This window comes from Sinocyclocheilus anshuiensis, unplaced genomic scaffold (assembly GCF_001515605.1).
Source record: "Sinocyclocheilus anshuiensis isolate Anshui unplaced genomic scaffold, SAMN03320099.WGS_v1.1 scaffold782, whole genome shotgun sequence".
NCBI lineage: Eukaryota > Metazoa > Chordata > Actinopteri > Cypriniformes > Cyprinidae > Sinocyclocheilus > Sinocyclocheilus anshuiensis.
In genome coordinates this window covers 2,360,112-2,380,504 of record NW_015546111.1, presented here as the reverse complement: position 1 = coordinate 2,380,504, position 20,393 = coordinate 2,360,112, and the positions used below count along the sequence as shown (strand labels likewise).

At 37.8% G+C, this 20,393-nt stretch overlaps 3 protein-coding genes across 7 annotated transcripts in view; all 3 read right to left on the bottom strand.

Annotated features, from left to right (window-relative positions):
• LOC107700756 (failed axon connections homolog) overlaps positions 1 to 7,648 on the bottom strand; it is a 10,920-nt gene extending 3,272 nt beyond the window's left edge. The window contains exons 1-4 of the mRNA XM_016502550.1: positions 7,208 to 7,648; positions 4,284 to 4,419; positions 3,808 to 4,004; positions 903 to 1,120 (exon numbers count right to left, since the gene is read on the bottom strand). Coding sequence (XP_016358036.1) covers positions 903 to 1,120; positions 3,808 to 4,004; positions 4,284 to 4,419; positions 7,208 to 7,467 — 811 coding nt within the window. The 5' untranslated portion in view covers positions 7,468 to 7,648. The remainder of the gene's footprint in view (positions 1 to 902; positions 1,121 to 3,807; positions 4,005 to 4,283; positions 4,420 to 7,207) is intronic.
• A 350-nt stretch (positions 7,649 to 7,998) lies between these two features.
• Positions 7,999 to 13,131, bottom strand: coq3 (coenzyme Q3 methyltransferase). Of its 2 annotated transcripts, none has more exons than XM_016502551.1 (6): positions 12,840 to 13,131; positions 12,526 to 12,690; positions 10,887 to 10,986; positions 9,560 to 9,802; positions 8,818 to 8,977; positions 7,999 to 8,579 (listed from the first exon to the last, which is right to left on the bottom strand). In XM_016502551.1, exons 1-6 carry the CDS (start codon positions 13,001 to 13,003, stop codon positions 8,389 to 8,391), a joined length of 1,023 nt encoding a protein of 340 aa, XP_016358037.1. In that variant the 5' UTR covers positions 13,004 to 13,131; the 3' UTR covers positions 7,999 to 8,388. The 2 variants fall into 2 exon arrangements, with proteins under 2 accessions (XP_016358037.1, XP_016358038.1); XM_016502552.1 differs by having other exon boundaries at positions 12,526 to 12,678.
• A 459-nt stretch (positions 13,132 to 13,590) lies between these two features.
• LOC107700755 (arginine/serine-rich protein PNISR-like) overlaps positions 13,591 to 20,393 on the bottom strand; it is a 9,411-nt gene continuing 2,608 nt past the window's right edge. For 2 of the 4 annotated variants that reach the window (XM_016502546.1, XM_016502547.1), the window contains exons 4-12: positions 18,948 to 19,189; positions 18,673 to 18,841; positions 18,390 to 18,580; positions 17,499 to 17,645; positions 17,312 to 17,411; positions 16,729 to 16,782; positions 16,243 to 16,434; positions 14,386 to 15,409; positions 13,591 to 14,038 (exon numbers count right to left, since the gene is read on the bottom strand). In XM_016502546.1, coding sequence (XP_016358032.1) covers positions 14,008 to 14,038; positions 14,386 to 15,409; positions 16,243 to 16,434; positions 16,729 to 16,782; positions 17,312 to 17,411; positions 17,499 to 17,645; positions 18,390 to 18,580; positions 18,673 to 18,841; positions 18,948 to 19,189 — 2,150 coding nt within the window. In that variant the 3' untranslated portion in view covers positions 13,591 to 14,007. Of the gene's footprint in view, positions 14,039 to 14,112; positions 14,136 to 14,385; positions 15,410 to 16,242; positions 16,435 to 16,728; positions 16,783 to 17,311; positions 17,412 to 17,498; positions 17,646 to 18,389; positions 18,581 to 18,672; positions 18,842 to 18,947; positions 19,190 to 20,393 lie in introns of all 4 variants that reach the window. The other 2 variants (XM_016502549.1, XM_016502548.1) reach the window with 2 other exon arrangements.

Here is a 20,393-nt window from a genome sequence, read left to right as displayed (position 1 = left end):
TGAACATTAAAGCATGTCAACATATTCTGTTACACCAAATACACAAAATAATGATCTTTAAAAAAGCATCATATGACCCCTTTAAGGTTTTGAGGAAAACATTCCATATGGAGAAAAATCCTGGAATGTTTTCCTCAAAAACCTTAATTTCTTTTAGACTGAAGATAGAAAGACATGAACATCTTGGATGACATGGGGGTGAGAAAATTATCAGGAAATTTTTATTCTGGAAGTGAACTAATCCTTTAACCCCCAGCCATAATTTAGGACAAATAACAGACTTCCATGAAATTTGTCTCAGCAACACACTGAAAATATTTCAATAATGCTATGTGGTGACAATTATATAAAACATTTCTTGAACTAAGGCAACAAAAGTGAATATTTTAGGAACAAAATCACAATGTGTGTTCACATTTTGTGAAAGGTTCACTGAGACTGCTGAATCTTCAGCTGCCATAACTCCAGTCTTCAGTGTCACATGATCTTTCAGAAATCATTCTAATATGCTGATTTGGTACTCAAGAAACATCTTTTACTATTATAAAAATGTTTCGGATTCTTTCATTAATAGAAATTATTTGAAATGGATAGAAATTTGACATGGATTTTTTTTTGTAACAATGTAAAAGTCTTTACTGTCACTTTTGATCAATTTAATGCATACTTGCTGAATAAAAGTATTTTATTCAATGTAGTATATTATTTTTTTAATAATATAAAACCAACATTTTTAACAAATGTGTATATGGCAGACTTCAGTTATCATGATACACAAAAATCTATTATATTATTATATATAATATTATATACAATATAAAACTTAAATATTATAAAAACATCACATCACAAAACATGTTGCTGTCAAAGTATAATTTGAAACCTTTATTTCTTGTCCTCACCTAGCAGTGTGGCCAGTGTGCGCATGTCCTTCTCCATGAGGCTGTAAACTTCTTCCTTAGTAAAGCAGCTAATGCCGTGACAGTACATCTCCCTCTTTACAATGCCACCAGTCAGCTGACACAGGATCCATTTCAGCAGGTCACTGAGGGGCCCGGGAAGGTCCAACATCCTTTGAGTCTCTTGAACATTATCCACCCACTGACAGTATGCAATGGTCCTGTTGTGACAAGAAAGATATAAATAAATTAGGTGATGATTAATTTCCTAAAGTACAGTATAAAGAGCCATATTTGTGTGGGGAAAAGTCATAAAAAGTCACTTTTAAAGACAACACATCAATAATATTAATAATACTAATTATTATTATTATCATTATTATTGTTTGGCTTTTATATTGTCACTTTTCTCAAGCAAGCAATGTTGCAAGGAGAAATGAGAGGAACAATTCCCAAAATGCAGATGCACAATTTTATTGATTCCCAACCTGAAGTCTTTAGAAAGCAGATATATTAAGTGCATAACAACATCCATAAAATATATCAGAACTTTACTGTGCTGTAATATTTATGCATGTACTGCATATTTAACTTGCATAATACATTTATTTTGCAGCTGCTTTTATCAAAAACAACTTACAAATGAGGAAATCTTCAACAAATAGTTGATCGTCAACACAAGCAATTCATCATAATATGGGCTTGTTTATAATTCAGTTTATTACAACTGTGTGCAGCTTTAGTATCACACAGAAAACAAGCTCAGTTTGGCCTTTGAGATTAAACTTTGAATTAATTCTCTGCTCTGTGATTATCTGAATCAAATTAATTAAAGCCGTCTTCTAATTAACGTCTTTGCACAGTAGGCAATGCATTAATAAAAACCATTCATCTAAAATGGCTTCAAGCGCTCTCTGGGTTCATGGCTTTGAACTCACCACTTGGAATTTACAATCAGCCTTTCATCAAGTTTAAATCAGATTCAAAGCTGCAGTGTGTAAATTCTGCACCAAAAATAACTACTGAATTCAAACACTGCATTGACCACCATGGCGTTTTAATTTGTAAGGACATAATACATGTATTTCATGAAACAGTATTGTAGGCTACACGCTTTATTTACATTTCTGCCAACATTTCTGAGTCTTAATCTGATATTACTAGGTCTTTTTACTGAAATGGGTCAAGTAAGTTAGGAGTTTCATTTCCTGATCAAAACCCACCAGTGTCATAATCCAGATTTCCTGCCTATTTCCCAGCACGACATCCATCACTCTTATTTATAGCTCAATGAATGTTCTTGCTCAGCAAGCTCTTCGGCTGACATAAACAACACTACTCTGGAGTGGACACAGATATTCAAACCCATGAATTATTCAATCAATAGCCATGTGGGATGCTATATATATATAGCACAGTGTAAAGCACTTCTAGGCAATGTGAAGACAGAATGCACGAGAAACAGAAACAAACAAAAAATTTATTTCATTTGAAGGAATATAATAATGCAAAATGAATGAAGATGAGGAAATTAGGTTGAGACTGGTTATACAATTGCTTTTTTCCCAGTGTAATGCTTACACTATGATACCCAATGTTTCAGCAGGAGTCATTCATTTTATAAATCTGCTGCCTGCACTGCAAATCATGTCAGCAGTCCACTCCAAGCTTGTCATGCATATTTTTATTTAAATGGTTTATGATTATGGACTCATACAACTATTCATTCACGTTTATTATGCAAATAAATTGGTTGTATGGCTATATTTCAAGATAAATTTAAATCTTAAAGAATAATTAGGAATAAAACGTTTTACATATTTCTCATAAAAAGAGACCCAGTATTTGACGCATAGTTAAAAGCAGTCATGTGTATGGCAGATTTGTACTGCTGGACAGGATGCACGAAAGTACAAAATAGGTCTAAAATTCAGACAAATAAATCATTACTATTGAATAAAAGACATGGTATATTCATAATTTGGGAGTTAAAAAATAACATTTAATGTATGCATGTTTATATTTATTTATTTGTTTGTTGATCAATGTGATGATCAATCTTGATTTTTGTATATTTATGCCTTTGCTTCAAAACATTAAGAAACTGTTCACACAGAAATGTTGAAATTCTGTGAATGGATGGCTTCAGTTCAAAGTAACAGCTGATAAAAACATCACAATAATCCATAAGTAATCCACGTGATTCCAGTCCATCAATTAGCATCTTGTGAAGTGAAAAGCTACATGTTTGTAAGAAACAAATCCATTGTTAAGGAATTTTAACTTAAAATAATTACTTTTGTCCAAAATACGAGTCCATAATCCATAATAACACTTCCTCCAGTGAAAATGTCCAACCCCTGTTGTCCTCTCACATCAAAATCCACCAACATATTTTTTTGGACTGTTTTCACTTATAAACAGTGCTTTATCTGTGCATATTTCTCTCCTGATTCAGATGAGACGACTTTTCACTGGAGAAAGCAATATTAGAAAGCAATACTTTTTGAAGTGAAAAATCTCTTAATGATGAGTTTGTTTAGCACAAACACACAACTTTTCACTTCACAATGGACTGGAGTCATGTGAAGTCATGTGAATTATTGTGATGCTTTTATCAGCTGTTTGGTCTCTTATCCCGACGGCACCCATTCACTGAAGCTTCTACAAATGTGTTATGATAAAGAAACAAACTCATATACATCTTGGACGGCCTGAGGGTGTGCACATTTTGAGCAAATTTTTATTTTTGAGTGAACTATTCCCTTAAGGTTTTAAAAACTCCAAAACCAAATTTAAAAACTGCAGAACTCTACTGACTCCAGTAGCTGCATATTTGATCCTCACATTTCAGCGATGGCTCAGCAGCAGAAGAGTGACTCATTCAGAATGCCAGCACATGACTCACCAGTACAAGTGTTCCTCCACCATGGTGGTGATGGCCCGCGCTACCGCCTGCTCCTGAGCGCTCAGACTCTTGTTCAGGCTCACACCAAGTTTCTCCTCCAGAAAGTCAATTATAAATTCATTTCCGCACACCTGCTCGTAATTATACTCAACCCAAGGCATCTTGCCCTGGGAAGAGAGGCTTCCATCAAAGTAATTCTGTAAAAAAGGAAGCATATTGAGGGTGAAAAGATGTAAACCATAATAAAATTTTATTTGAGCAATTTATAATCATAATAATAACAATATGTATTATTATTGTTGTTAATAAGTATTATTATTATTGATTTAAAAAATCTAGAGCATCTAGATGTGAACTGAAAAAAACGTAATCCTATTTTCTAAGGGCTTTCATGAATTTCATTGGCATTTCAATAGCACGTAACCACTGATCAAAGGAAATGGACTCCAAAATCCAAACTGCTTCTTTATGCATACTTGATAGGGCAGATCAACCATGCGCAGATAGGTCTCCATTTTCAGGCAGAAAGGTGACAGGCTTGGAACCCCGTTTTTTGGCCTGGAGAACTGGTGAAGGATGATGGCATCTTTAGAATCCAACTGTTGCTCTTTCCTGTGAGGAGATCAAACAGTAGATTGTAAAATCAGACGATCTTTTTGAGATTTCATTATGAACAGATCTATAATAGGTCACTCAAAACAATGATGGTTAAACATCACAGTCAGACATATGGAACAAAATTTTTGCATTTATTTAGCATGCATTTTTTATCTAAAAAACAGTTTATTCATGGTATGCATTTTATCAGCATATTTGTTCTTTGGGAGAATCCATCACCCTGGCATTGCAATGCATCTGATCATGCTTTACCAGTTGAAGTACAGAAAGATTTTACAGGAACATAACTTCGCTTTAAAAGCTGCTATTTAGCTTTTTACCCCAAAATCACGTGGAGTGCAGGGTAAAAGGCATTATACTATAATTATGAGGAAACAGCAGGATGTGTGTGAGAGGACAAAGGCAGGTCTTATTTCACAAGCAACAACTACAAGTCCAGGCTTGAGCTTTCAAAACAACACAACCCAGTCCTGTTCTGATCACACACAATTACAGAAACAAGAGGCTCCAAACTTCACATTCTTCAAACTAAATACGTATTCTAAAAAATATGATTTGTATAACCAAACTATCTGTATCAGGTGGGCTATTAAGTGTGCTTCTGAATCAGGGTGTTTTGTGGGGGAGGGAAAAAACATTATTTAGATTTGCTGAAATCCCTTCATATAGATCAGAAAGATTAGCACAGATTCCGAGGTGAAACAGGACAAATCCGTCCACATTTAGCCATTATTAATAAAAAGCAATCATGATTTGTACTCTCAAAGCCCCAATAACAAATACAGATATCCACATAATAACACAGTTTAAGTGTTTAGTAGACCCTGTCAGGGCAAACATGTTTAATATGATATACAAAAATAGAAATTTAGGTATCACTTAACTTACAGCCTTTATGTATAATGCATTACATAATAATTATTAGGATATATCAGGATACTGTATTTTAAAGTTAATTTTGTAAAATCCAAATAAGCTTTACAATCTTTATTAGAAAGTGTTTAAACAATGTTTTTCATGATTATTTGATGAACCATAAACAATTATTAATATAATTAGTTCATGTTTTATTAATTATGGATATTGTTCATATGAATTAATAAAAAATACTGCAATGTCTGTAATGTAAGAGGCCTAAGGGAGTGCTACAGGAAGACAGGAAGGGTAGCTAATTGTCCTTGTAATGCCAGACCATGTATCAACATATGTACCCCCAGATGTGTTTGAGAACTTGCAAGTGCCTTGATGAAAGAGTGAAGTAACATCTCACAGCAAGATCTGGCAAACCCTTCCAAGTCCATTAAGATGAGTTGCACTGTAGTATTTAAAGCAGCTGGTGGACACCACATAATGACTGCTACTTTTGATATTGACCCTCGCTCTGTTCAGAAACTCATTATTCCATTTCTGTTCATCAAATGTCAGTGAAATTTGTTGTTATTTGTTCCGTAATTTGTTCAGTTGTTGAATCTTTTTATGTTCATACAAATATTGTGTGTGTGTGCGTGTGTAAAATGGCATGTGTTTTAATCCATAATACTAAAGTATTAAAGTATTATGCATTAAAACAAATGACAAACAACCAATTACTGATGTAACAAGGAATCTTATAAAAATATATTTTAATGCATTACAACATACATTATAAATACCTTCATAATGCATTACACAAAGTGTAACCGAAATTTCTAATAGAAACAGAAATTTCCTATAGATTTCTTCCTTTGCATAATGATCACTGGTTACATAACATGACTTCAGAGTATTAGACCTATGGGTCTGTTATTAATCATGACTGTAACATTAGGATTCTCCTGACAAAATTAAGATCACAGGAAGTTTAAATTCTTAATTGTTTGGTGGTATGTAATTCTTAGAGTTAACATACTGCCACAGTTTATCAACCAAGCCAAAACAACAAACTCCAGAACCAATTTTCACAATTAACATAAAAAAGGCCATTCAGATCTATAAGACTCCACTCACCCAGATTTCAGATGCTTCCATGTGGCTCTAAAATGAACATACTGACACCCTAACAACGTCTATTTATGTTTAATCTTTATCTAATGGCACACATTTGTGTTCAACAAAGACTTATTGCCATTTTATGGCAAACTAAATAGATTAAAAAAAAAGTGTAAAGCATCAGTTTGACCCCAAAGCTGCAGAGCTCAATACTCAAACATGACGCTGTCCACGGCGTATGGTGCTGAAATCCACCCAGTGAAGTGTTAAACGAGGATGAGAACGTCTGCTGCCTGTAAAACAGTCTACAGGTCAAAACAAATAGAAGTTATTTAAGACTTCTAACAGCTTTGCAGTCCCCCTTGAATTTTTAGTAGGTAACGGCCTGCAGATGAGCCAAGAAAGGTCGCTCGTTCGACACACTCATGTACATCGCGCTCCAGTGAAGTAAACATTCATGATCACGTGCCGCATTTATAAGCCTACATTAAAAACGAATGTATTATACTTCTGTGCGAGTGTAAACAAGGCAAATTCCAGCTGAGTTTTGATGACAGGGCGTTTTCACATGCTCCCGTGCGGCCACACACCGCATGTGCATGTAATTTAGAAAACGTGACTTGATGCAGCCTAGCGGACACGCGAGCTTCAAGGAAAACACAAGAACCTCACTGGCACTGTCAAGCGGACCTATATTTACATCTGCCCCTAGACAGGTTCAAATGTATAATGCATGTGTGATGAAATATTATAAACAATGACAATAGGTCATTTCATTATATTATCTGGCTTCACAACAGGCCACAGCACTGACCTGATGGAGAGCAGCTCGTGCAGCAGATACGCAGCCGCAGCCAGCAGGGCACCTCCGGTGATGTAAAGCGTCTTCCTCCACCAGGAATCCGATACCAATCCCGACATGATCCCGCCGAAATCCTGCGCAGGGACGGCTACTATGTACCCATAAAATAAGTGACGCTCATCAGAGCCACACAACCCGAAGGACGGGCTTTGATTCCGGCCAAGATCAACCACGAACGACCGGGAGGAGGCGAAACCAGCGACCCAGTACATTCTCTCTCTCCCCCCGCTTCCTCCAACGAATCCTGCGCCACTTCATTTATCCATATAAATACGGACAACTGTTACATGTGTTACGTCGGTCTCGTAAAGCGAAAGAAGAGCATTTTAACGGTGTTTGGCTCCTGCACGCAGCTCCGCATCCTCCTTTGTTGCTGTGCTGGAGCTGAGTGACGTCACGACGCATGGACGCGAGTTCATTTACGCTTTTCACTAAACTACAGCCGCAGATGTAAACATAATTTGAAGGACATTAGTTTTCAGTAAGAAATAGAAATAAATGTGTATATAATATGTGTGTGTACACATTAATTTACCCTTAAGTTTCATTATGAAATTTGAGTTATTGTAAAGACAAGAATTTGAGATAGATATATATATACACTTCTTGCAATTTTATTTCTTTTTCCAATTATATTTGGAAGTTAGCATGACAACAGACTAGCGCTTGATTGTTGTGACTAAGGATGTACTCAAAAATAGAGAATTGTTCAGCCTGAATAAAACACCCTCTCAGTTGACACAATTGTTTTTTATTTTATTCAGTACCTACACGTTTTAAGTGCCAAGTCAAAAATCATTATATAATTCTCTTTGTCTGTTTGACCTCTGACATGAACCAACCAACACCACAAAACACGCAAGTAATTGAATCTTTGAAGTGGCATGTAGCTGCGGCATGTTGAGTGGATCAAAAGTGCTTCTCAAATTAACAAGAGCTTTACAAAATATGTCCTATGTATCATGCTTCCGAAAAAAAAAAAAAAAACGTTTTATTAAGGAATACAATGCAAATAATAATTATTACTGGTTCAGCAATTCTTCACTATGCAACATATTTTGAAATATTGAGTGTGTTTTTTCTCTGTTCTGAATCAGGTGGAGTTTGTTTGATAGTTTCAATATTATAATAGCTCAACTGTAATTTGTAGCTCGACCTGGTTCATCCAGATTCTCACTCTCAGGCCAGACCTGTCCGGGCTGGGGTTCTTCTTTGCGTTTAATTGCATGCAATGCATAGTTGATGGCCGTGCTCTGCTGCCAGCTCCACGCTCCTGTGAGAGGATTGTACATCATGCCTCTGATAGCCTCCACGTAGAAACCAACTGGGATACAGTGAGACAGGAAAATGGTAAAAGCTAGTAACAAATTCTGCTGTACAATAAACACTGTAGCAGTGGAACAATAGATCATACTGAACAATTATGTAATGTATACCAGGCTTTTCCAACAACAGCTGTTATTAAAACAGCAAAGGAGATCCATGATAGAGGAGGGGTAATACCCAGAAACTGATCAATGAATGATAGTGAGAGAGAAATGGAAGTCAGAGACGACACTCACAAGACTCCAGAAGTCGTTCCAGATCCTCTGGGCTTACGAACTTCTCCCAGTCATGAGTGCCACTCGGAACAATCCTTAACAGCTGCTCTGCTGCCACAATCCCGAAAACGTAGGACAAGTTGGTTTTGTTAATAGTGGTGATGAAAAGAGAGCCACCAGGCTGAAAAAAAAATTACATACATTACATAAAAATATTACAAATTTTAATTGCATGTTATACATTAAGACATTAGTATTTTAACACTTTGATATTTAATAGAATTTTATGTACACTGCAGTGCTTTAAGGGTTCCCTCCTTGAATTAAATGTTATTATATTTAAAATAAAATAACATCTTAAAAATGTGTATAATAAATATCTGTTAATATTTATATTACATAAAATTACAAATATTTTATACATTAAGATCTTATTTTGAGATATATTTTAATATCATTTTATATTTATTTTATACAATTTTATTCTATATTTTAATTATTCAGTGTTTTTTATGACTTCTAACTAATAAACCATCTAAAAAGAAACTGAAAAGAAAAGAAAGCAAAACAGAAACAGGCTAATGAAAGTGCCTGGATGACAAAGCATTAGGAGAGATTATGGGGATTTGGAGTAACTCTTCTTGTCCTCTGACACACTGACCTGGGAGATTAAATCAGTGCGTTCAGTTCTTTTTGCTGTGAATCCCACTGTTACTTTTGTGCTATTGTCATTGTTTCAGATGTCAGCGATGTTGGGACACACCTTCAACACCTGCTGGCAACAGCTGGCAAAGGCGTCCAGGTCAGCCAGATGTTCCACCACCTCAGATGCCACTACAGCATGAAATCCCTCTAATTCCTCTTCGGCAAGCTCCTCCAGGGTGCAGGCCTGATAGCGAACTCTCTCCCGTAAATCTGGATCATAGGAGGAGTGCAGCTCTGCGGTCCGCACACTGTCCTCCACTGGGTCGATTCCCCGGACGTCTGCTCCTAACCTCCCTAGTGGCTGAGAAAGGTTAGTGCTACTTTGTTTTTTGATACCCATGTTTGGCAGCATCCACAGCTTAAACTAAACCTTAAACTTATTTTTAGTAACTGAAAGAAAACTGACAAAATAAAATATGAATATTAAATGAAAAACTTAAACCCAAATTGAAATGTTGACTAGGCAAATGGACTGAAATACATTTAATTTAAAGTACTAAAATAACTAAAATAAAAATGTAAGATGAACAGAAATATTTAAATAATAATAAAAATAAAAACGACAAAAACAGATAACAAAATTACTTAAACCTAAACTAACATTAAAATGAAAACTAAAAATATAAAAATGAAGCCAATATAAAATGTAAATAATATATGAAACATTATATAAAAAATGTCAATAAATACTATAATAGCATATAAATAATACTAAAATAACACAGGACAGAACCTATCCATTTTTCATCGTTGATTTTGGATTTGCATTAGATTTTATAGTAAATATATTTTAATAGAAAATAAAATTAGGATATTACTAAAAATGTAGCTGTTCAGTTTCTATGTAAAATTTCTTTAGGTGTAAAAACACAGTAGCACAACAACAACAACAAAATCTGCTCATCGCCCTCTGTTGGTCATTCAGGGCAGAAATTCAGTAATAGAGCTGCAGTAAACCAGTAAATTGTCTGTTCCACTGATGTGTGCTAAAGGGGATCTTCTGGCATAAGCTTTTGCATGACAGAACACTCAAGAGACATCATGCTCACCAAAACACAACAATGACATATCAGGCAGAGAGACAGCCTGGAGAAAGTGTGTTTACCTCAGTGGAGGAAACCACTGGGCGTGAAGCTCTCTGTTTTAATCGTGTAGTTCAGTTGGTAAGTTTTCAGTTACCATTTGTGGCCAGCTAAAAATAATCATGCATACTATCAAACCTGACAAACATGAGACCAGCTTTTTATTGCTACCACACCCAGACCAGATCTCTCAAATGATGGAATATCTTACAGTAAACTGAAAAACTTTACTTGCACTAACTAGTGCAACTAGCTCAATACTTGTGTCATTACAGAATCATTTTCATAATTAACAGTAGTTACCTCACTCAGCACGCCTCCACCACAGCCAACATCCAGAATTCTCAGTCCAGCCAGAGGTTTGCCCAACTGTCGGATGCCGTGCACATTCAACAAATTATCCCTGAAAATGGAGTCAAAGGTCACAAAATGAGGTTAATGCACTAGGCTAGAAAACATATCACCTCTAGTCATGCAGAATTTTGAAACGATGTACATCAGACTGACGTGAAACAGAAAATCCGAAGCTAATGACAGCATGCAATTCCACAATGTGCTTCCTGAGTCACAAGCACGTCTTACTGCTAAGTCCCTCTGGCTAGACACATGCCTCTGACATCCTGAAGCAATCATACATCCTCAATGCTCGTCTCGCTGAACTCAAAGGCAACATCCTCACATTCTTCCTCAAAAGCTTGGACAGACCATGCAGACCAAAGCCGCCTAAGGTGCTCACTGCCAATCCTGTTAACTCAGCCCATCTCTGCCAACAAACCCCAACGTCTAGAAAACACACATTCCTCAAGTACAACATAATAACCAGCAACAGCACAGAGGTTCCTCATTTAAACAAGCCCCCAGAGCACTGCCACATATGCTGTATACTACAACTGATCCCGTGTTCAGGGAAGGGGAAGAAATTGTGCGCTGAATGATTCCAGGAGGCGAGGGGAAAGGCTTACAATGACAATCACACAATATCCATCCTGACTCTCATGGAAACGGCTGCTGAGAGAAGAATCTGATCAGATAAGATTATTATCATGAAGACATTTTCAAATAAATTAATTAGAAATTATATTCAAAGAAGGATGCATTAAATTGATCAAAAGTCTGTTTCAAATAAATGCTGTTCTTTCAAACTTTCTATTCATCAAAGAATCCTGGGGAGAAATATGCATACAAATTCAGCTCTACAATCATAGGAATAAATTACACTAATACACAAATACATAAAAATAGAAAACAATTAGTTTAAACTGTAATAATATTTCCCAGTTTTATTTTAATTTCCCAATGTAATTTTGATCAATTAAATGCAGCTTTACTGAGCATAATCTCTCAAAAACATTTTAAAATTATTACCAACCCAAAACATTAAATACTTTTAGAAAGTTGTATGTGTGACATGCTATACTCCATATAGCATTATTCTAGGATGCACCAATATTAAATATATAGCCAGAACGAACAATTATTATGCTATAGCCAAAATAGCTGATATATATATATATATATATATATATAATACATTTGCAATGAAAGACAAAACTTTTGAGATTGTGTGATTACATTTTATTTTTAGATAAAGAGAATGCACAGTTAAGTGTGTAATCAACCAATAAATCAAAAGATTTTAATATTTGGCTAAAAACTGATATTGTTCATCCCTAATTAAAACAGTATTTTGTTCATTCATACATTTTTTAATTAAGCTATTATGTATACAACATTTATGGCATCACATTTACTAGCAGTACTTTTAAAAATGAATGTGTCACGTGGAAACTAAGACCTTTTAAAACGATCTAGTAAAGGCAAAAAAGGTGAAGAAAAATGGAGATACATCCATAAAAATAAGTTAAAATATTATTGATGTTTAAAAATACTATAGTGATACCATGGCACGTTTATCAGTAAAATAGAGGGTAGATGTACACACCGTATGAAAGGCACTCTCAGGTCATTCATGGAGTGCAGGGCAGCAAACTCTCCCTGTAAGTCCCACCACTTGCTCGCCATGGCCTGAAACTTCCGCACTTCGGCGGGGTCGAGAGTAGTCTGGGATACCGTGCGGACATTTAGACGGGTCAATCTGTGGGAGAAACTATCGTTCAAATCTTTTAACCATATGTCGTTATGCTTCTCTAGTAAACAAAAACCCAAGAAACGAGTAGACTGCAACACTGGCCTATTAAGTACAAAAACATGAATTTCATTGCATGCACTGTTGTTAAATCGATAAATCATTCTCACCCTTCTGACAGCGGATTCTTCCGTCTGTGATGCAGACACACCGTCCAGCTGCACAGAGTCCGCACTGCGTTCACTCTGGAGGACACGCTTCGGGTTAACGTGCATTTAAACGTAGGCTCTGCTAGCAGCCCAAAAGCTAATCGTGCTAATTTCTTGGAGTACATAACCGCATTTTATTGCGTCACACGTATCTTATATTATCACTGACTTCAGTCAGTAAATCCAATGTGACCGTGGCGTGTTCGCAGAACTTCTGACCGAGCAGAAACTCAGTATGGAAACAAACGTTCCTATCCTATATAACAGTATGACAAATACATTTACTTTTTACTACTCTTTTCAACTAATTCACTTTTAAAACAATAATCTGAAAAAGGGGAATACGTTTTAATACCATATAGACGCACGTTTTAAATTAAACCATAAATCTGCATATACAAAGTGTGCTTGATCTCAAAACCACTTAATATTCCCTGCTCTCTATGCACTTCTCAAGCAAGAAAAATAAATAGTACGAATCTTACTTTAAGTCTCACTTAAAGCCGAGTTCATTTAAAACACCCTTGTGTCATTTCAAACCTGTATGACTTAATTTCTGCTTAATTCACTTTCATTATATTGAAAATAGTGGAAGGATATTTCTCAGGATGCTTCTTTGGAACAACATGAGTAAATGATCAAAATTGTCATTTTTGTGTAAAGACAACTATGAATGTAGTTTAATAAAAAAAGAGCTATTATAATCATGCCCATTATTTATTGTACTTTTTTCCCATATACATCTTATCTTCACTCAGACATTTCAAGCAGCAAGATTTTAAAACAAAAGAGGCAGGCCATGTCAGACAGAAATAATCATTCTTGTTTTATTTGACAATCTACATGAAACGAGAATTTATTTCCTCTGGTGTTAAGTTTTAAAATGTTACAGTTTCAAGCTTCTACTGACTACTTGAACGCTTAGTCTTGCATAACAAGGCAAAAAAAGAAACTATCATTCAAAATCTCCTGTTTTGAAGACAACACTTAAAAATACCATATATTTACAAAATGATGGAGTGAGGGGGTTTGGAGTGGAGTTCACCTACAACGTTGCCTCGATAATGAGACAAGCCTGTTAACTCGTGGAATTTTAAAAGTGGTGCACAGATCAGAGGTAGAACGCCCCTCAACGCTTGCGGCGGCTGGGAGATGCTGACCTGCAAGTGAAACGTTAGACAGACTATTAGTGCAATCACTAGTAGAGATCACATCCAGAACTTCATACACACACCTTAAACTGCTGTTGGATCAACACTGAATGAGAAAAGGAGGAAATTATATCAATCTCAGTAGCACTTAGGAAGTCCAACCATTTGTGCACAATTCAGCTTTTACACATTCAACATTATGTGACTGCGAATTTAAATTTAACACGTTAATTTAAAATCTACTTCAGGATAATTTGGATTGCAACAGTTGTGATATTCTAAATACTATTGATCATTCACACACAAACAATTAAAACACTTCAACAATAAAAAAGTAGAAAGAAAATGGACACTACCTTGATCGCGACTTAGACTTGTGTTTGCGGCTTGCCTTCTTACCAGACTTGTGAGACCTTTCCGTTGACCTTGATCGACTACGTTTTGATTTCTTAGACTTTTTTTCTTTGCTAACCTCAGGGGAAGGGGACCTGCTCCTGCTGGACTCTGAATCAGAGTACTTCTTGCTAGCTTTGGCGGAGCCTTTTTTGCTAAATTTACTGTCTTGCCGGGAAAACCTCTCGCTGTGAGAGTCTGTCCTCTCGCTCTCCTTTTTCCGCCTCGATTTGGCATCATCTTCCACATCCCTTACTGAACTGCCCTCGCCCTCTTTCTCCTTGCCCTTCTGTTTGACTTTCTTTTTATCTAAATCTTTCTTCTTCTTATCCTTTTCATGGCTCCGGCTCCTCTCTTTCCTCCTGTCTCTGTCCTTGCTGGAGGCCTTCTGTTTCCTCCTGCTGCGGCTCATACTGAGACTTCGGCTGCGGTCCCTGCTGCGACGCCTCTCTCTACTGCGGCTGCGACTGGCCTTGGACCTGCTCCTGCGGCCCCTGCTGGACCTGCGCTGCTGCGAGTGGCTGTGACGAGAGGACCGGTCGGTGCTGCGTGCGCGGCTGCTCCGCCTCCTGTCTCTGCCCTTGTCGCGCTCCGACTGACGTCTGCGAGAGCTGCGACTTCGGCTGCGCCTGCAAGTCCCACGAGAGGCGGAGCTGCTGCATCGCCTTTTCCTTCTGGGAGATGAGGAGCGGGAGGAGCTGCGAGAGGAGGCTGAGGATGAGGAGGATGAAGAGGACCGGCTGCTGGAAGAGCTGGAGCTGGAGGTGCGGCTACGTCGTTCACTTGGCGGTGAGGGGCTGGCACTTCCTCCATTACGCCCTGTGTGCTCTTTGCTGCCCCGCTTGACCTCACTGACCTCAGGCTCACTACGTGACCTGCGTCGCTCTAATGTAGGCTCCGCCTCCCTTTCCCTAACTTCCTGTTTGTGTTTAGACTCTGTCTGCTCCTCCTCATAACCTGCCCTCTCTCTGCCCGATGCCAAATCTTCTGAAAACACACAAATTTTACAAGACGACTTACTTTCCTTTTGCAAGAAGCGAAACGAGGCCGCTGAACGAGCGCGACACATGGCTGGAAAGCAGCAGAGCTTTTATTATGCCACAGTCGAACGCTTCCGCTCCTTCTGGTCGTGCATATGTGGGGGGAAAAAAAAAGCAGCGCTGTTTTATACTAGATACATTTGAAAGTTCTGTTATTATGCTACTCTGTGCGGTTGTCACCGGTCTAATAAAACGCACAACATATTAAAGCGTCTTTGGTGTTTCCATGTTTTCTACAAAACCGGAAATTGAGGGGTTATGACGTCATTGGCAGGTGACACAATGACACTATGGACACCGGTCCATGTCACTAGTTAAAATTGCTTATTTCTCTGGATTTAAACATTCTTCTAAACATTTGGGATAATGTAAGTACACAAGTCAGCAAAATATATAACACTGTTCTAGTGGTTTTTGGATATTTTAATAAAAAGAATCTTACATATTGTGTCTTTAATGGTCTATGGATCACATTTTTGGCAAATCTCTCAGAGCATAGAACAATTTACTCTATAAATAGAAACCTAGCATGCAAACTATAACATATAAATGTAAATATATAAAAATAAAAAGCAAATATTTAATAAACTGAATAACTAAATTAATAATTAGTTATATAAACATATTAAAATTGATTTATAAATTAATTTATGTATTTTTTGTTAAGAATTGTTTCAGCTGTTCTGCTCATAAACTGACAAAAAAAAATAAATACTGAATGTATTAAATAAGTATTAAATGTATTAAAATAGTCACTTTTTTTCCTCTAGATGCACCTACCTTTTACGGTCTGTACCTCCAGCGCCAGCCTCTCCTGCAGCTGCTGCTGCTCCCTCTCTTTGCGACGGAAGGCATCCTGTTTCTGGCGTATGCGGTGCAGCAGCTCCTCATCATCCGTGTCCGATGAGTCCGACCCCTTCGCACTTCGCTCCTCATCCTCACTCTCGTCTGAGCCGTAATCACCCAGCCCTCCTGCGGCAACAAAGCCCCCTTCTTATAATGGACAGCTGGAGCATGGCACTCAGTCGCACGCTAACAGTACCTCGTTCTCACCCACTCAACTACATAATACTTTACTAAAGCCCACCTTAATAAACGAAGCATGCTTTTTTTATAATCTGTGTTGCTGGAAGCTAGCTAACCATTGAGAAGATCTGCTGCTTGAGCTCTCGAAGTTGTAATAAAAGTTCATTAGAGAGCTGAAAACGCCCCATCCCCCCCTTTTATTGCCACCCCCCCGTCGGGCCAAAATGTAAAGACACTTACCGAGGCCGGTCAGAGAAGCCAGTGCATTTGACTGTGCCAGCTGTTTTGCAGGAGCTTTGATTCACATCAACAACAGGAACAACATGTTAAAACACATACAGCCACCACTTTCGCATAGGCAAGAGTCTCTAGAGATAAGGGTACACATATGCACTATTCACAAGTGCTGCCTTTGGCAAAATAAAATTAAATAAAAAAAAGATGGAGAGAAGAAAAAGGTTATCACACAAAGTCCGTCAAACACAGGCAAACAGTGGAGGAGGAAAGAACCAGTCTGTACTAATGCAGTGTCACTTTCGAAATGAGAAGCTGTCTGGCAAACATAGAAATGAGGAAGTACTTTTGTTTTACAGGAAATAAATCTAGGAACAGAATTGACTGGGAACCCCGTGAAAGATTCCATTTTACTGCATCTATGTGACCATTTTCACCCTCCCTCTGCGGTTTTCATCTTCTGTTGCATTAGCAGAGAATGGCCGATGAAGATTTGCACTTTTGCTTATCATAAAATATTACCATGATGCATCAGTCAGACAAAAAGGCTTCATATATATATATATATCAGAAGGGAACAGGAGCAGACCTTTAGTGGCTTTGCGATGAGTCTCTTTGGCCACTTGGAAGATTTCCTCATTCGTGACTTCAAGGAGGACTTCGGTAAGAAGAGTTTTAGTCATCAGCATCTGTGGGAAGCAAATAGGAAATGTTGAGAATCACAAGTCACAAGTGTGGACAGGTGAATGCTGGGACAGAAGTGTGTGTGTACACACCAGCTGAAACTCTTTCTCCTCTTCTGTCATTTCTGGTTCACTTTGGTCTTCTTGAACAGGAGAACTTCTACCACCAAACTCCAGCCTTCTCCCCGAAACGCTATCCTCCCCAGCACCATCTTCTTCACCATCCTCATCATCACTGTCCTAAATTAAAGAGGAGTAGGTGATTGGACCAGAGACCATACACTTGTGGTTGACATAAGCGCCGAGAGGAATTATTAGTGTTAGTGTGCAACAGCTAACAAGCAAAGTAACTAAACTTAAAAGACTCCATGAAATCAATTGGAATTTTGTGGCTCAGTCCATGTCGGTTAGTTTTAAGATCACCTATGTGCTAGATTACTTCTATTAGTTATCAAAAAATAACTTACAGCAGATATACTCTACCGTTCAAAAGTTCGGGGATTTTTTTTGTTTTGCTCACCAAGGCTGCATTTAAATGATGAAAAATACAGCAAAAACAGCAATACTGCAAAATATAAATTTTTTGAAATTTGGTTCTCAAACATTTCTTATCAATGTTTTAAAAAAAAAAGTTGTGCCACTTAATATTTCTGTGGAAACTGTGATACTTTTTGTTGAAGTTCAACAGAACAGCATTTGTGAAATAGTATTTTTTTGTAAGTGTAAAAGTCTCTACGGTCACTTTTGATGAATTTAATGCAGCCCTTGCTGAATAAAAGTATTTCTTAAAAAAATAAATAAAAATCATACTAACTCAAACTTTTGAACAGTAGCGTACAGAAGAACAGATTGCGCTCATCAAGACATTTCTTGGGGTCTTTGAATTAAGATAATGATCATGTCAGTGCATGTCAGTGAACCCTGGGAAAACAGTAACCTCAGCAGATTCCTTCGCTGTAAACAGATTCTGAAAAAGATGCTTACAAATTTGCTCTTGCGTGGCAACCGAGGCCCATCACCTTCCTCCTCTACCATATCGCTAGTCCTTTCATTATTTGCCATTTCAGCACGCTCTTTCTCCATTCTCTCCTTCTCCAACTTTTTCTGTTTCTCACGGTCCATCTTTTCAAGGCCTTCTCGAATCCATGCAGGCAAAGTCCTCCGTTTAACAGCATCTAGACCAGGAATCAAGACAATGTCACAATGTGCATCTTTTTATAACAGCAGTTTTTCTTATGCATCTACGTTAAGCAATAATTATATGCACCAAGAGTAGGCGTCTCTGGTTTAATTCCCATCTGATTGGGGGATCTGGGCCGTTCTGGTCTGAAGCCAGGGAGCCGGTCTCTTCTGTTCTGCGGTCCTTCAGGCCAATAAGGTGCATGAAAGCCGGTGGAGGGTGGTCCATACACTGCCCCTGTTGGCGCTGCTCCATGCTAAGAGGAAACGGAAATAAATGTGATCTAAACCGAAAGGTTTGGAGATAACATTTTAGACCATTTTAGAAATAACCTTTGATAATCCAGACCTAGGCAAGCATACCTGATAATCAAACTGATTGACGCAAACTGGGCCACTAGGGTAAGGCTCAGGCTGACCCCCAAACCCATGACTGTTTTGAGGAAAGCCCCTATGGTGTGGGTCTCCAGGAAATTCCAAACTATCTTGACTGTTACTGTCTTCTGATGGGTTGACGACATCCATCGGTCCTTGCCCAGGAGGATTCCACACTTGTTCTGGAGGGGGAGGAGGAGGAGGAGGAGGCTGGCCATGCATCCCCCACTCTGTAAACAATCAAATACAACGACATGTTGTCAGATGCATAGGCCCTACCCACTTTGTCATGCATCAAATTTAAAAAATGTCAAGCAATGCACTTTATTTATTTATTGCTGATGCATCCAAATGGCCTGTTGAACAGTGATGCACCAAAATGATAGAATTAAATGACAAAATTAAAGTTTAGTAGGTAGAGGGCAAAAAACTAATTCTGTGCACTTTCTTTGCACATTCGCTTAGTAAACACTGGATCAGTACTTCTGCCGACGTCACGCGTGACCTTTCCAACATGACTACATAATGCGTGAAGTCGAGCATTTGTGGTTAAAAAGTATATAATTTTTAATTTTTTTAAAGAAAATGACTGTTTTGCTAGATAAGACCCTTATTCTTCAATGCACTGGTCCCCATTGAAGTCCACTACATGGAGAAAAATCCTGGAATGTTTTCCTCAAAAACCTTAATTTCTTTGCGACTGAAGAAAGAAACACATGAACATCTTGGATGACATGGGGATGAGTAAATTATCAGGACATTTTTATTCTGGACGTGAACTAATCCTTTAATTCTGCTGCAGCCTTTTGAAAGGGCCTACTTGTGCTTTCTGTTGACTGTCTGGTTGATTATTTAATATTTTGTGTCACAATTTAACAGAAGTAGCAACTAGGGGTGCTCCGATCAGGATTTTTGAGGCCGATCGCCGATGACAGAAAGCAGTATCTGCCGATACCGATCACCGATACCGATCTTTTTAAAGCCTTCTTTTTTATAATTTATTTTCCTACCTCCACGAGTGCCATCTATTATTGCATTGTTGATCTAAAAGTGCTCTTTCCCTTTAAACCTAGCCAAAAAGCCATGTGTGTTGACTGTGAAACAGAGTAGACTTTAATAATATGCATTTATGGTGTAATTACTACATTTTCGTGTCAATCCATGTTTATATTTACTGCAAACAATGCGCTGTTACTTGAATTCAGCGCTGCAATAGACGCGGAAACGACCGTGTGTAGTGAACGCTTTAATCGGTTAACATGAGCGCGGAAAAAATATGCACCACGTATGCACTGCAAACGGAGTATGTGTGAACCTGGCATTATGTGTGTGCACTGCGAGTGTGCATGAAGCTTGAGCGCTGAATGGTTAAACACTGGCGAGAATTAAAAAGTAATGCAATTTATAAACTTTAGTGACGATGTGACACTGCCT